The 16,260-nt window shown below is 39.4% G+C and overlaps 1 protein-coding gene across 2 annotated transcripts in view; it reads right to left on the minus strand.

Annotated features, from left to right (window-relative positions):
* The window catches only part of stxbp5l (syntaxin binding protein 5L), a 119,087-nt gene that overhangs the window by 45,307 nt on the left and 57,520 nt on the right, over window positions 1–16,260 (minus strand). For both annotated transcript variants that reach the window (XM_026295727.1, XM_026295726.1), the window contains exon 5: window positions 8,759–8,893. In XM_026295727.1, the coding sequence (XP_026151512.1) occupies window positions 8,759–8,893 (135 nt within the window). The remainder of the gene's footprint in view (window positions 1–8,758; window positions 8,894–16,260) is intronic.

The raw sequence follows: 16,260 nt of genomic DNA on the forward strand, positions 1-16,260 counted from the left end.
GCAAGTTCTCAAAACATTTTGATTCAGATGTTTAAGTAGTAATAAGCCAAATATTAACAAACTATCCACAATTCACAATTACTGTGCAATCACTGAGGTGCCACAATGAAGGGGAAGCTAATCTTGATACACAAACAATTCAGAACAAATATCACATTAATCTGACACACAGTACACACATATGCACTTAAGACACCATAGCTTTTGTTGAACATCAACAAATCAGTGCTACACAATCACACAATCACACACACACACTCACACACTTATACTTCTATCTTTGTGAGGACATTCATCAACATAATACATAGACCCGTACCCTAACCTTAAACATCACAACAAAGTCTTAAACAGGAGCTTGAAAAAGTGAGGACCGGCTATCACTAAGTAATTTTGGTCCCTTTTTTAGTGTAAAAACATGTTATTAAGTAGTTGGAAAGAAAAAACCTTACAGCAGTCATTGAATTTTGGATACAGCTGCATGTGGCTAAGAGCAAAGACTGGCTATTATATGTGGAAGGTTATTTGCTAAGGCTGAAGAAAGACTTCACACTGTGGAGACAAATATCTGAATTATGTTTATTACCGACTAACTTTGTGACTCCTGTTAAAGTTTGTCTTTCAGCTAACAAGGCCAGTCTTTGAAATGCACACAAAGCAAATCGAAATGTTTTAATAAGAAATGAATACACTGATGAATGGAAACAGCAATATATTCTGAAAAGCTGTGAGGCTATACATCAGAGTTTCTGCAGGGTTCATCAACTTCAAGACGTTGTAAGACATTTTAATATACCATAGACTGCAATTTACTGTCAAACTGGCTAAAGTGAAATAAAACTGATTGAAAACCAGAACAGAAAATATAACCTAGAATTATTTATTGTTATAGTCCAATTTTTCCATAGTACCTAGCAATATATGGCAATAATTCCAACTGCCTTAACTTAATTGGAGCCAGATAAGCTGCATAAAATGGATGGATTAACGTACTAAAATGAAAAATTAATCAAGTTTATTTCAGTTTTTACTCAAATTGAACCTATCCTATTCTGAGAGGGAAAGTACAAAACCATGATTCATTGAAGAAAAGGAGGACAAACACACATCTGATCACTAAAAATCAAAATCATCATGTAAATGTGATAACTAGACAAAGTTAGGTTACTTTATAGTGTTAATAGATTCTAAATAACCATATAATAATGCTTGTGATTTCATTCAATATTGATTTTAGCTATATAAACCAAGTCAATGACCTTTCCCCCTTTTTCATAACCTTAACTATAAAAAATACGTATCATGCCCCAAGTGTAGTAATATTGTAACAAAACAAATGTAATATGATGTCTGCGAATGTCTTGCAGATTCATAAAAAATGTATGATTATAAAACACCTGCAAAACATAAATGCAGGCAACATTTAATTTCTCTCCAAATGTTTTTGCATATTATTATTATAATAGGAGACAGGACTGCTGTTGCCCTGCATTTCTGTTGTCACATATTTCTGTAGCCCATACTTGCATTTTAAGATTACTTGCTCATTTCACAATTGTAAAAGCAGAAATGGCCAAACATGCCAGCATTGATTAGGACTGACATGTTGCCAGACGTAAACACTTCTGTTCATCAGAGGGCTCTATGAACTGCAACAGGGTGTGCACTGCATCTCATTTTCTGTATCTCACTGTGGAATGAATCTCCTGAAGATTAAATTGTGCATTAAATATGTTGCAAACCTATTTGAATTTCAATGAGAGCCTGGCTCTTCTGCATGGGAACAATGGCCCCAGATGAACTGTTGCTGTAACAGATTATTTTCAAGAGAGCATACTGCTAGGTGGATTTTATGAATATACACAATATTTAATATGATTATGTCTAGCTAGTTTGTGCTAGAGTATTACCAAGTGTGCCAACCCTGGGAATACAGGGGAATGATATGAAAAGTGCAGCCTAGCTGTGTAGAGACCACATATGTAACTTCCTCACCATCAGCTATGGAACAGGCATAGGGTTGATCTTTTTTACATGTATCTTACTTGTTGAGTTGTCTAGTAATTGTTTAATATAAATATCACTCATGACAGGGTCATTTTTGTTCAATCTACATACTGTAGACTATCCATTCTTTATCCAAAATGAAAGAATGTGCTGTAATATATATTTTGGTGTGTATTAAATTAATGCATCTGTGAATGGGTGTCACACAAACAAACCCTGCAAAAATTACCAAGATTCAGTTTTCCACTAGTTCAACTTCTCATGAACTTTATTTTAGAAACAGAAACAGTGAATACATTATGTATTCTCAAACAAAACATAATATAAACTATCTACAAAAATCTGTTGTTCAGACGGCTGTGTGCTATGCCCCCTCTATGCACTTTTGCAAATGTGTATGCCTTTTTTGTCTGAAATGTGATTACACAGAATCCAAATGCTATTTAGTTTTGAACCCTCATGCATTATTTCATCAGTTGGTTAGTTGAGTTATTAAAGTGTGACACAGGTTTCCAAATATCAATGGCAAATAAGGGAATAGTGGTGCCATTAAAACTTTTTTGTTCCATTTGCCACTCAAAACTGAAACACAATGGCATAGGATCAATAAAGTGCACTATATGATAAATAAGGAATGATTTGGACATATTCATTAGTAATTCAATGTACTAGAAAGCTTTATGTGGCCTGTAAATCTTATTTTACAATAATGATTATTGTTATATGGTATCAACAAAATGGTTGTAAACACCTTCTCATTTAATGATTTTCCTTTGTTTCTACAAAATAGATTAATAATGAAGACAAACACTGAGACAGCATATATGCAATTACAGTATCTCGTTAAATGCAGTAAATGTTTTGTTGTTTATGTAGCAGACCTAAAGCAGCAGAATATCGTCACATTCCTGATTGAAAGTGAGGAGTGATATCCCTCTGACAATATATGGCTATGAAACTCTTTGTGACCCACTAAGGTAACCAACAGGGGATGGTACAGGCTCTCCGATAAGCACTCTTTCAAGACTCCATTTGATAAAGAGCAGATCACTGGCTCTTCACAAAGAAAACCCCCTTTTTTTGGTGATTTACATCTTGTTGTAAATTTGAAACTACTCCCTTCACAGGCCTGAAGACCTTCAAGACCTGAAACCTATACAATGACTTATCAACTGGTCCTTATTAAACTTTGCTGGGTGGAAAAAGAAATTATTGTTCCCATCTTAGAAAAACATTCTTAAAACTTACAACACATTAAGTTACTCTCTTGATTCACACATGACCAGCGAGATTTAAACCAATCACCAGCAAGGATGCAGGACTTCCTGGACCAATCACATCATGCCAAGCAAGACAAGAAAAGACACAAAAGGACAATACACAGACAGACACACCCTGAGAACTCTGAAAGAATGGAACTCTGGAACACCCTGAAGAAAATGAACTGAACTGAACTGAAAAGAAGAAAAGAATAGAATGGCTTGAGAGAATTCCAGAACAAATTTCTGAACAGAAATGTACAGAGTTCCAGACAGATTCAAAGAAAGTTAAGAGATGTCAAGATTCATCGAAACCCTCTCTCTCCCTGAGACGATGTGGTAGAGACTGCTTTTACTGCCCAGTGGAGGAACGAAGACATCCTCCTTGCATGTGGCTGTCCTACAGCTGACCATCTCACATCAACCAACTCCATGAGACAACCCTGCAGTGGTCAGAAGGAGAGCAAGGAAAGGTGATGAATGGACTCAGGTCTGCACCCCATGACCCCGGGGAATGCCTGCTCTCTCCTAGAAACCCGCCGGCAGACTGCAGTCGGACCAGCCCACAGTGGAATGGACCGAGCCTCAGTAAACCGGAGGACAAGCAAGTAACCTGTGGCTGGTTGTCTCACACTAATTTCAGTTGGTCTCCATAATTACTAGAGCTTCCTCCTAGGCTGTGTTTAGAGCTCAGACTTAAACACAGAACATAAATGAATTTCAAAATTTCTTTTTCACCACTGCAAACAACCTGCTGTTAGACTGTTAGAATGTTTTATTTGTTAATTCAGCTCATTTCTCAGATCATTTCTCCCTCAAGTTTGGGTAAATGCAGAGGGTTGTGTCAGGAAGGGCATCCGACATAAAATTTAAGCCAAATCAAACATACGAATCACAAATAGGACTTCCATACCAGATCAGTCGCGGCCTGGGTTAACAATGACCGCCACTGGTGCTGTTGACCTACAGGGTGCCAGTAGAAATTGGACTACTGTTGGTCGAAGAAGGAGAGGAGGAAGGCATGTTCAAAGGCAAAAAGAGGAGAGGAAGGGCAGGACTGTAGGACTTAGAGTAGGGACTTTGAATGTAGGGACTTTGTCGTGCAGAGTTACTGCAACTACAGTGGAATAAAGCTGATGAGTCACACAATGAAGGTATGGGAAAGAGTAGTGGAGGCTAGGTTGAGGTCAGAAGTGAGCATTTGTGAGCAGCAGTATGGTTGCCAAGAAAGAGAACCACAGATGCAATATTTTCTTTGAGAATGCTGATGGAGAAGTACAGAGAAGGCCAGAAGGAGCTGCATTGTGTCTTTGTAGATTTGGAAAAAGCATATGACAGGGTGCCCAGAGAAGAGCTGTTTTGTATGAGGAAGTCTGGAGTGGCAGAGAAGTATGTTCGAGTGGTGCAGGACATGTATGAGAGCTGTAAGACAGTGGTGAGGTGTGCTGTAGGGGTGACAGAGGAGTTCAAGGTGGAGGTGGGACAGCACCAAGGATCAGCTTTGAGCCCCTTCTTGTTTGCTGTGGTGATGGACAGACTGACAGATGAGGTTAGACAGGAATCTCCGTGGACCATGATGTTTGCAGATGACATTGTCATCTGTAGTGAGAGCAGGGAGCAGGTGAAGGAAAAATCTAGAGAGGTGGAGGTTTGCTCTGCAAAGTAGAGGAATGAAGGTTAGCCGCAGTAAAACAGAGTACATGTGTGTAAATGAGAGGGACTCAAGTAGAACGGTGAGGTTACAGGGAGTAGAGGTGAAGAAGGTGGAGGATTTTAAGTACCTAGGATCAACAGTCCAGAGCAACGGAGAGTGTGGAAAAGAAGTGAAGAGACGTTTGCAAGCAGGTTGGAACGGGTGGAGGAAAGTGTCAGGTGTGATGTGTGACAAAAGAGTGTCAGCAAGAATGAAAGGAAAGGTGGACAAGACAGTGGTGAGACCAGCAATGTTGTCTGGTTTAGAGACAGTGGCACTGAGAAAAAGACAGGAGGCAGAGCTGGAGGTAGCAGAGCTGAAGATGTTGAGGTTCTCTCTGGGAGTGACGAGGATGGATAGGATCAGGAATGAGGACATCAGAGGGACAGCTCATGTTAGATGTTTTGGAGAAAAAGCCAGGGAAGCCAGACTGAGATGGTTTGGACATGTTCAGAGGAGGGACAGTGAAGACATTGGTAAAAGGATGCTGAGGTTAGAGCTGCCAGGAAGGAGGCCTAGAGGAAGACCAAAGAAGAGGTTCTTGGATGTAGTGAAGGAGGACATGAGGATAGTTGGTGTGGGTGAGGAGATTGTAGACTGATACCCTGTATTACACATTAATTGACATAATAAACCTTCATGTTCAATACATTTAAATTCTCTATTTACATCTGCTTGTCTTGATGACTGCTATGTACACAACTGGCAATCTCTTAAGTTTCATGACATAGAGCTGTTTTCAGTTAACAGATATGTAACCCACTGTATAACAGCAAGAAATGTACTGTCAGGGCAAACTCATCATAATCATAACCCAATACTGAAATAGGTCAAAAGGGCAAAACTATAATTTCCAAGAACACAAAAACAGAAAATGGAAAGAAAAAAAAGCAGGAATGAAGAGGAAATGAAGATGATTAAATGCCTGGGGTTACTAGGCAATGCTAGCAGGAAGTTTCCATAGACAGCATGAGCAGAATTTCCAGTGTTTTGTCAAAGTCTGTTTCCTTGTCAAAATGTGTTTTGGATTAAAAAGACTACAAGAGGAAGAACCCAAAGGGGGACCGGCTTTGCAGGTTATTTTAATGAGTGTATGTTTTGTGTATAAATTGGTACATTCATGTGGTTGGAGCTAAAACTGGTGTCACAGACTTCTAAGACACATACTGGACTGTTTTATGTCAATTTGAAGTGTAGTTGGTTTGAGGCGGGTGAATTTATTTTTGGCTTTTTACTGTAAATGTGTGTTTATTAATGAAAAGGGAGCAATAAACTAGAAACGCTTTCTTTTGTTAGAGAGTAAGTGATAATACAATCCAAAAAAATACTGTATGCTGTTTGTCTTTTTGTAATGTTTTCAGTCTACTGTTTCTACTACCACTTTATTGAAGAAAGCTTAAATAAACAAGCTAGAAATTTGGAAATGGAGTTGAGTCTGTGCTTCTCCTATTGGGCCTGTTTCAAGTTTTGGCAGGCGTGCAGGCTGAAAATCTCATCAAACTTGACAGTTGACAGCTTGGCACTGTTGCCGTGAAGATTAAAAGCTTCAGGCGGTCCAGTAGACAAATCCTGTCAATGCAGGGGGGATAAATTGACTACTGAGGAAATATACAAATATATAATAATCAAACCTTGTGTATCCTTTGGAGCAAGATGGCAAACAAAGCATTTGGAAAAACATTGTATAAAAAATAACAGATGGCCTGCTTCATAAATTAGCTCTTTGTCTATCTCATCAGGAGGGCAAGGAGTGACACTCATAACTCAGAGAGGAGTTTACAAATCTCTCTGCTGGCACAAGGAGGGTCAGAGAAGCCACTGACAATCATGACACTGGTCTACTGGCAGGCAAAAAAAAAAAAATCAAAGCTGATGGTGGGGATCAGCAGGAGGCTGACTTTGACAAGGTCAAGTTGAAAAGCCCACATCTGGACAAACTATGGGCTAGCTGAAGTGATAGCTGTATTTGAGAAAACTGAAAAAGCCTGTGGATATACATATGCAACTGTATTAACTGTGAAGCTTATGAAGTGCAGCTAATGCTTCAGGAGCAGCTAATCAAGGAGGATGTCAAAGCTTTCAGTGTAGGAGCCATGGAGACTTCAGGCAAAGAAACATTAGCTCTCAAACTGAATTAAAGAGCTAAAAGTTGTTAACAGCCACCTTGAGGTAAGAGAAGGAGAGTTTGCCAGAGTACAGAAAGCTGCAGAAAGCACATTGGCTGTACCAGCTGCTTTAGTAACTGCTGCACACATCACACCCATTGTGAAAAACAAGCCAACAAAGCTACCTGTGTTAGTTGCAGTAAAAGAGATTTCCACTGGTGAAGACTGAAAAGTCAGGAGAAACCAACTGGATAATAAAGAATCAATTCCTGAAGATTGTGGATAAAAAGATGGCCAAGGACCTTTGGTGTTGACCTACAGTACAGCAGAGTGCATGTTCAGTGTACTAAGGAAAGACTATGGTAATAGTTCATGACTATATAAATAGTCAGAAAAATGGACAGGAGTCCTCCTGTAAAGGAACAACATATTCATAGAGCTAATCACAGCATGAAAAATGATAGAAAAAAAAAACCTGAATTGTGACCAACCTTTTGACTGATAACATATTTCATAAATATGTAATAATATCATATCACATTGCTGGGGATGTCTTTTTTCTTCTTCTTGGAGACACCACTGTTGGAGACTCTTTAATGATATTGTCAATCACGTTTTCTTATAAAGCCATTACATGATGAACAAAGTACAAATACTGACACATCACAACAAATTTCTTTCAGTTTTAGACTTTAGACAAGTTCTGACACAATACCAAGAAAAATGTAAAGTCCCTGTTGCAGCATGAGATGAACAATCCAGATATCCTGTTAAAATCTCAACTATTGCCACAGACTTCGAGACTTTAGCAATGATTGGCAGGCAGTCCTCCCACACATACACATCACTGTTGTGACTACTCACTATAGTTTGGGCTGTCACAAAGAAACAAGATGGCTTGGTATGAGAGTGACTTGTGACTGACACTGCAGCAGGGGACTTGTCAGGGTAACGCCACAGGAACAGCGCGTAGGTGGGTGAAACCAAGAGAAACAAACGGGCATACAATTCCACTGAGTGCCACTTGTGTCCTTGATGTTGCTTTTAATTGTCAGTCTGCAGCATATGTCAGCTACGCACGTCAACAAATTAGGCTTCTGTAAACTGGCAAGTAATAATAAGCCCAAATGTTATACACTGTGTATTCTTATGCCCAAATGTTTTCCGGAGGAAACAGCTAGAAAACCATAACATTTAATATAGCAAGGTCCAATCTAAGTCAAAGCAGGGTCAGTTTGTTTACTTTAACGTACAGCAGCTGAAGTTTAACACATGAACAGACATTTGAAATAGGCCCATCTTAACATTAGGAGCACAAAACCCAAAATTTTACTATATATATTTCATTGTGTACATGTGTATCTGCATATAGGTTATTTGAAGTGGAGAAAGGGAGGCAGCCAGATTATTTTAGGAATTAATGCAAAATCACAATTCACATTGTCACCCAAAGATACAGCTATAACAAAGAAATCCATGTGGTGTTCTCTTCTCACCATCCCGACAAACACCTGACTAATGAACATTTATACAGAAGGTTCATCTGAAAAACTTTACTAGTAAATTTTCTAAAACTGCCTGACCCATTGCCACTACACCACCACCATCATCATTATCATCAGTGTCATCATAATAGCATGAACATTATCAATGTATAATTGTAATCTCCAGCGTCTGGAGCATTAGCTACTCACAGTTCTATGGCCTTGTTCCACATAATGACGTATCCAGACAAAATGAAGGACTCAATGTTTACGATGTGTGTGTTTCCACGCTCCGTTCCCACGTACAGCCATTTACTCTGAAAGGGAAGGTGGCAAAACGTGATCCTGGAGAAGAAACAAAGGAGGAAGGAAACTGTATTAGGATATGAAGAGTAACAAAAGGGTGTCTGCTGCAGTTTGTTTTGAGGATTGCATTTAGTGCATTCCTATGCAATCCAAGTTGCCAGTAATGTTCAGTTTTATGATTAGAATAATAAACAAACGTATCCATAATTTATTTTCATCTTAAAAAGAGTGTTTCCTTCTATAATGCAATGAAAATCAAACAGCTATTTTGCAGGAATTATATGTTCTTGTTAACCATCTTTTCATGTCCTAAGAAGACATAGGAAATGTCTTTTGGTGGATCCATTGTTGGGCACAGCACAAACAACTGATAAAACAAACATAGGAAACATGAACTCAGAGGGAGGAGGCAATGACTGTCAGGAATTAAGACATGTCAAGTCCTCAGTGTAGGATCTTGCTACGTCCTTGGATATTCGCCCGTCTAACGTTTTGGATACCTTTGCTGTTTTTGGACTGCTTTGATGGTTTATACTCTCTGTCTGTTTTCTGACTACGTGTTGCCTATTACGGACACCTTTGCCTTATTATTAAAGAATTATCTAAGCCTCATTTCAGTTCAGTTGTCCATTTGGGTCCGCCTGCCTCAGTGCTGACATAACAATGACGATGCTTAAAACAACATTCTGGTGTTGACGTCTGCATGGCAATGATGTTCTCTCACTGTCACTATGTCTGTACATGACATCTGACTGATCATACCTATCACATCACTATAATAACTATGATCCTAAGCCAGTGCTTAATGGTTCTTCATAAAAGCCATTTAATTTAGCACTCAACAGGAAAGTGAAAATCCCTTTCCATCCACAATGCAACACAGCCATCAGTATAATAGTTGTTCTATGATCCCTTCAAAACAACTCACAAGTAGAAGGATGAACTTCTGTGTTCTGCTACGTTTCAGATATTGCGTAGACATTTGTGCTACAGACAAAACTGGTTCTATAACTTTACACATGCTCACCACTCCTCTGGGTCATATCTCCAATGGACAGCACTCCAAGCATGATATCGACTTCTGAAGCCTTAGATGAGTATACTTGTCTGTTATGACATTACAGTGGATTGAAAACATATTGCACACAGCTCACATTTAAACTGATAACCATTAAACAGTCTCACAGCGTTTAGGACACCATTTCCTATGAATCTCCAAAACCTTTTGAATATGACTTTTCTGGCTTGGATAACACAATTTTTATTAGATGACATCTTCCATGTTTTCTATGACTACATGAACCCAGATTATATTTATTACATCTACTGTAATGCATATGATTTAATTTAAAAATAATAATCATATCATACAAGATTGCTTAAACCAACATTGCTCCAGCATTAGCATATTTCATCATGTAAGCATCTTAACCAGGGAATAAAGATTAGCCCACTCAAAGTCATTCCTGTCCATGCTGATTACCTTGTAAAGATGTGGGGATCACTGGGCTCCAGCCCCACAGCCACATACCCAGCAAGAGGCAGGATTATTAGATAGAAGACAAATGAGATGGCAGACAATTCAATAAGGATTTTAGGGGCTTGGTGAGATGACAATATTCAAACTGGCAGGGGAGGGCAGAAGTGCTATGTGAGCAACAGCGGATTATACAGTCTTCTGTTTTTCACAACATGCATTTAGCCTTAGCCCACCAAATTCACATAGGCCTGTTAGAGGAAGCTTTGTGATCAGTCTCTCTAGATTATTACATCTAATTCTTTAGCACAAAAAGCAACAGGTGAGATCACATTTAAACCTCATTGCAAACTCCATCTAAATTGACATATTCAGAAGAACAGTGTTGCTCAACAGTGTTAGAAGAACAGTGATGTTTCCCTGTGAGAAAGGTTTTTTTAAAACGAAGCCTATTTAGAAAAGCCTTTTAGCTCTCACTGCTTTCATTATAAGCTGTCCATTTACATAAAATGGCACAGGAAAGATCAAATAAAAGACAACATTTAAAATAAAAAATAAAAAAGGAAGAATGAGAAGATGAAAGGACGCAGAAGGAGGCCTGTGTAGATGAATACAGATCTAGAGGGCAAATTAGAAAGTCAAATGCATGGTTTTGACTCCAGATAGTCCATCAGTTGGGCTTATAATTATCAATCAAAGAGGACAGGAGGATATGTGGGTTTAGCCTCCAGCTGACCAGCCACTGCAAAACCAGCTGAGCAGCAAATGCCTTTAATGAAGTAAACAGATGTAGAGATTAAGTGAATAGGTGACATCATCTCAGGAAATGGCGACCTCACCATCTGCTCTGCATGAGACGTGACACAACTCTTTAAGGAATTCTACAATGACTGCTTATACCGGCAAAGAACTTTTATTTTTTTTCTTTTGACAGCTTCCATAAGGGGTCGCCACAATGGATCAGTTGATTATGATGGATTAGGCACAAGTTTTATGCTTGATGCCCTTTCTGACTCAACCCTCTCATTTACTTGGGACTAACACTAAGTCTAACAGCCCCTGATCTTCCATAGAGGTCTCCTACCAAGTACTAACCAGGGCCAGCCCTGTTTAGCTTCTGAGATCTGATTTGCAGGATAGTGTAGCTGCCTTATACAAGCAAAGAACAAACAGAAAAAAAAATCCAATAGAGTCTTACAGTACATTAGCTCAAATGGTCCTTTTTATTTTGCACAAAACTACAGTATGAGTCCAATGTTTGATGTACTGTAATGTGCATTTTGTTTGGATTGGCAATAAGTCTTAAAGTTCCTCACCACAGTAGTGTGGCAGTCAAGGAGGGGTGGCAGGCACGAGATGCTGATTGACAGTAATCACAAAACAATTCCTTTCACTGTTTCCAGTGATTCATATGTTATTCTTGAGGGATTCTGTGGGGGTGTTACAGTGCTAATTGTGTGTGGTTCAGCCTAGAGACACAGAGCTAAATGGAAAGTCACTGCCCAGCATCTGATGGATGATTCACTATGCCCTTTTTCTCCTTTTATCTTAGAGCATGATTCACTGCTCCGCCGCCCGAGTGCGAGTGCTTCTGACTCCTACCTTATCACAGCACAAGACAGGTAGAAAAGCTACTGGAAGAACTTTTTTAACACTTTTGAAGCAAAATGTTATTCCTAACCTGCACCTCTGTGTTTGTGTGGGCAGCACACAGTGATGGGTACAGCTTCAGGGCTATGAAGCTCAAAGCTCAAGCATAAAATCTTAAATAGACAAGTTTATGGTGGCCAGTTGGTGATGCTTTTACAAAACAGTGACACGAGTGTCTATAACTAATAGTTCAAACATTGTATATTAATGAAGAATCAAAATCAAATCTACATTTAACCTTGCAGTTTCCTTAGAGCCGCCGCCCCTCTCAAACCACATCGAGATTGTGTCTGCCCCTCGAACATATAAATCAAATAAATCAGAAGTTAACAGAAGAGGAGTTATTCATGAAAACCTAATAAAAATTAAGACCACTCCTCTTATTGAACAGAAAAACAGAACAGTCAGATGTGGATTATTAAATATCAGGTCTCTTTCATCTAAATCTCTGTTAGCAAATGATTTGATAACTGATCACCAAATTGACTTTGTCTTACTGAATCCTGGCTGCAGCAGGATGAATATGTCAGTCTGAATGAATCAACCCCCCTCAGTCATAAAAATTATCATGTTCCTTGAAGCACAGGTCGAGGTGTAGGAGTAGCTGCAATCCTTCCACTCAAACTTATTATTAAACTTTCATCCTCAGAACAGTTATAACTCATTTGAGAGTCTCACTCTTAGTCTCTCACATCCAAATTGGAAAACACAAAAATCAGTTCTACTTGTCATTGTGGACTGTCCACCTGTCCGTTACTCAGTTTTTAACTGAATTTTCAGACTTCCTGTCTGATTTAGTGCTTAGTTCAGATAAAGTTTTTATAGTGGGAGATTTTAACATTCAACATTCTGTCATGATCCGTATTTTGCGTTTCCTGTTTTGTATTTTTATTTTGAAGGATCATGACGGATCTGGTTTTGTTTGGTTCTGTTTCTCTTTACTTTGACCTAATTAGTTATCAGTTTCACCTGTGCCTTGTTTTGTTCCTTTGGTTTATATACTCCCTTCTCAGCCACAGTCTTTGCCAGGTTATCTGATTTCATTCCTGCTCAGCACTGCCCAGTACTACCTAGCCCTGCCAAGCCCTGCCAAGCCCTGCCAAGCCCTGCCAAGCCCTGCCAAGAACTGCCGTTTGTTTTCCAAGTTTGTTTTTGCCTTTTGTTTTCCCATGTCTGGACTTTCCTTTTGGATTTTTTGTTCATGGACTACCTTTCTGTTAAATCAAGTTATGTAGTCATTTTCCCTAGCATGTGTTTTCCTGAATCCCTTCCCCTTGTCTTATGGTCATACTTCCTTGTTCCCCCTAGTAGTCTTGTCTCGTTCCCCAGTTCATGTTGTCCAACCCGTGTGTTCTTGTCCTGTTTAATTCCCTTGTTCATGTCTTTATCAAGCCTTGATTCCCCTGTATTCCTGTCCGTGTTTCCCTGTGGTCTGGTGAGTCTCCCCGTGTGTGTGACCCAGACCTTCATGCCTTGTTCCCCTGTTGTTCATGTTTCCTTTAGTCTGGTTCGTCCCCCATCGTGTGTGTGACCCAGACTGTCATGCCCTGTTCCCCTGTGTCTGTGTTCATGTTCATGCCTGGTTCCCGTTGTTAACGTTTCTTGTGGTCTGGTGTGTCCCCTAATGTGTGAGTGACCCAGACCCTCATGTTTTTGTTCCCTGTCATTCATGTCCATGTCTCTCTGTGATCTGGTGTGTCCCCGAGTGTGTGTGACCCAGACCCTCATGTCCTGTCCCTTTAGCTCATGTGCCTTGTCCCTTGTTTAGAGTCCCGTGTTTCCCGTCTTCACCTTTTCCCTGCCTAGCCCTGTATTCTTGTCTTGTCCCTTTTGGTTTTTGTTTAAATAAAGTGTCCTTGGAACCTGAGTTCCAGTAGTGGGTGCAATTATTGGTCCGAACTTTAACTATAACCCCGACACATGACACATTCAACATTGAAAATAATAGGCTCTGCCTGTTGTCTACCCCGCCCCCTTTTTTGCAAATGGCTGAAAAACACATAGCTAAATTAAACTAGCTGTTGTTCTTACATTTTAAGAGTTATATTGACGGCCTCTGTGCCGTTTGAAGCAAAAGCGTCCCAGTTTTCTATCGGCGCGCTGTAAAATGTGAAACATGACTCCCCTCCCCCTCTAGCGTCGAGCGCTGCCTGCCCAGTGTTGTCTAGGCAACATTTACAGTAAGGAGGGGCTGCGTTAAAGCTCACTGTTGCACCATCTGGCACGACTTCCCGTATGTCGGTTTAAAGGTCTCATCATTGGCTACAAGATGCGTCTGTCACCATTCACGAACAATTTGACTGGCTAATTCTCCTGTCAATCGAAGTTAGACTATGCCCCCTGACTGGGATTTTCTCTGAGGATGTGAATTCTATTGGTTTTACCGTTAGTTACGCTGTGAAACGTAACAACACGTTTGATTGAGGCATCATGTGATTCACAGAAACTTGTCAAAACTTTATTGAATAAACTGACAAAACAGCCGTAAATCGAAGCGGTTTACGGCTTATTATGAGGAGGACGATGGATTCATGGATTTACTGTACAATATTACTTCTTTTTGAACTAAAACATGGGTGCAATTTGTTCTATGGATTCTAACGAACAAAAAGATATGCGACACTCTATATTTGAGTACACATATGAACTAATGCGACAGAAATGTAAGGAACAGCGTATTGTACTGTATTTGTACTTTTGTTTAAATATTAAGAAACTGTAGTCGCTGTGATTATTCAATCCAAAATTGCTTTATGTCATTTGAATCGTGAGACTTTAAGGTTTTATTAGACATAAAATTTTTTAGACTGTATACACATTTTCCGACAATCTTTTGAGGCATATCTGGACATACAAAAATCGGAGCGGATCCGCTCTGGGGTAAGACTAACAGGTTAATTCAATATTAAAGTCAACTGGTTTCACTCAAAATGTTAATAAACCCTCCCACTGTTTCAATCACACTCTTGACCTTGTTCTGACCTATGGCATCAAAATTGAACATCTAATAGTTTTTCCCCAAAATCCTGTTTTGTCAGATCATTCTTTAATAACTTTTGAATTTAAGATGATGGATCATACAGCGTTTGGAAGAAAATTCCACTACAATAGATGCTTATCTGAAAATGCTGTTAATAAATTTAAGAAAATGATTCCATCTTTATGTACATCTATGCCATGTGCCAACACAGTGGAGGGCAGCTGCCTCAATCCCATTCGTTACCAAATTGATCATATTGTTGACAGTGCTGTAGCCTCACTGTGTGAAAAACTTGATACTGTGGCCCCTCTGAAAAAGAAGTTAGTGAATCAGAGGAGATTAGCTCCATGGTACAGTTTACATATTCGTACCTTAACCCTCCGGGGTCTGAGGGGGTTTTTGGGGCCTGGACAAATTTTGACCTGTCCTGACATTTGTGCTTTTTTCAGTGTTTTTTAAACATATTAATGTCTAAAGACCCTTTACAAACTAGACCCTTTACAGATTTGAATGATATATTTCTTTTATCTGTACGATCAGAATTGACGGAGTAATTTAAGTTTGCTTCGGCCTTATCAGAAAAAGATGCGTCAAAACGCGCCGGCGCGTGTGTCGACCCCAGAGGGTTAAAGGAGGCATCACGAAGGCTGGAAAGGAAGTGGCGTTCCACAAATTTAGAGGAATCTTATCTAGCCTGGAAAAACAATCTATTAACATATAAAAAAGCTCTCCATAAAGCCAGAACTGCATACTATTCATCACTAATAGAGGAAAATAAGAACAATCCCAGGTTTCTTTTCAGCACTGAAGCCAGGCTGACAAAAAGTCACAGCTCTGTTGAGCCCAGTGGTCCCTTAGGTCTCAGCAGTGATAACTTTGAGTTTCTTTACAAATAAAATCACAACTATTAGAGATAAAATTCATCAGATGCTTCCTATACCTGCAATAAATGAATTTTCTACTACAGTAGCTCTTGAATCATCTGTAAGACCTCAGTTATGTTTAGACTGCTTCTCTCCCATAGATCTCTCTGAATTCACATCAGTAGTTGCTTCATCTAAATCAACGTGTCTCTTGGACCCCATCCTGACTAGATTGCTTAAAGACACCCTGCCATTAATTAACTCATCTTTATTAGACTTGGTAAATTTATCTCTAGTATCAGGCTATGTACCACAGGCCTTTAAGACTGCAGTAATCAAACCTTTACTCAAAAAGCCTAGTCTTGACCCAGGAGTCTTGGCTAATTATAGACCAATATCCAACCTACCATTTATTTCGAAAATCCTTGAAAAAGCT

The sequence above is a fragment of the Mastacembelus armatus genome, chromosome 21 (assembly GCF_900324485.2).
Source record: "Mastacembelus armatus chromosome 21, fMasArm1.2, whole genome shotgun sequence".
NCBI classification, from domain to species: Eukaryota; Metazoa; Chordata; class Actinopteri; order Synbranchiformes; family Mastacembelidae; genus Mastacembelus; species Mastacembelus armatus.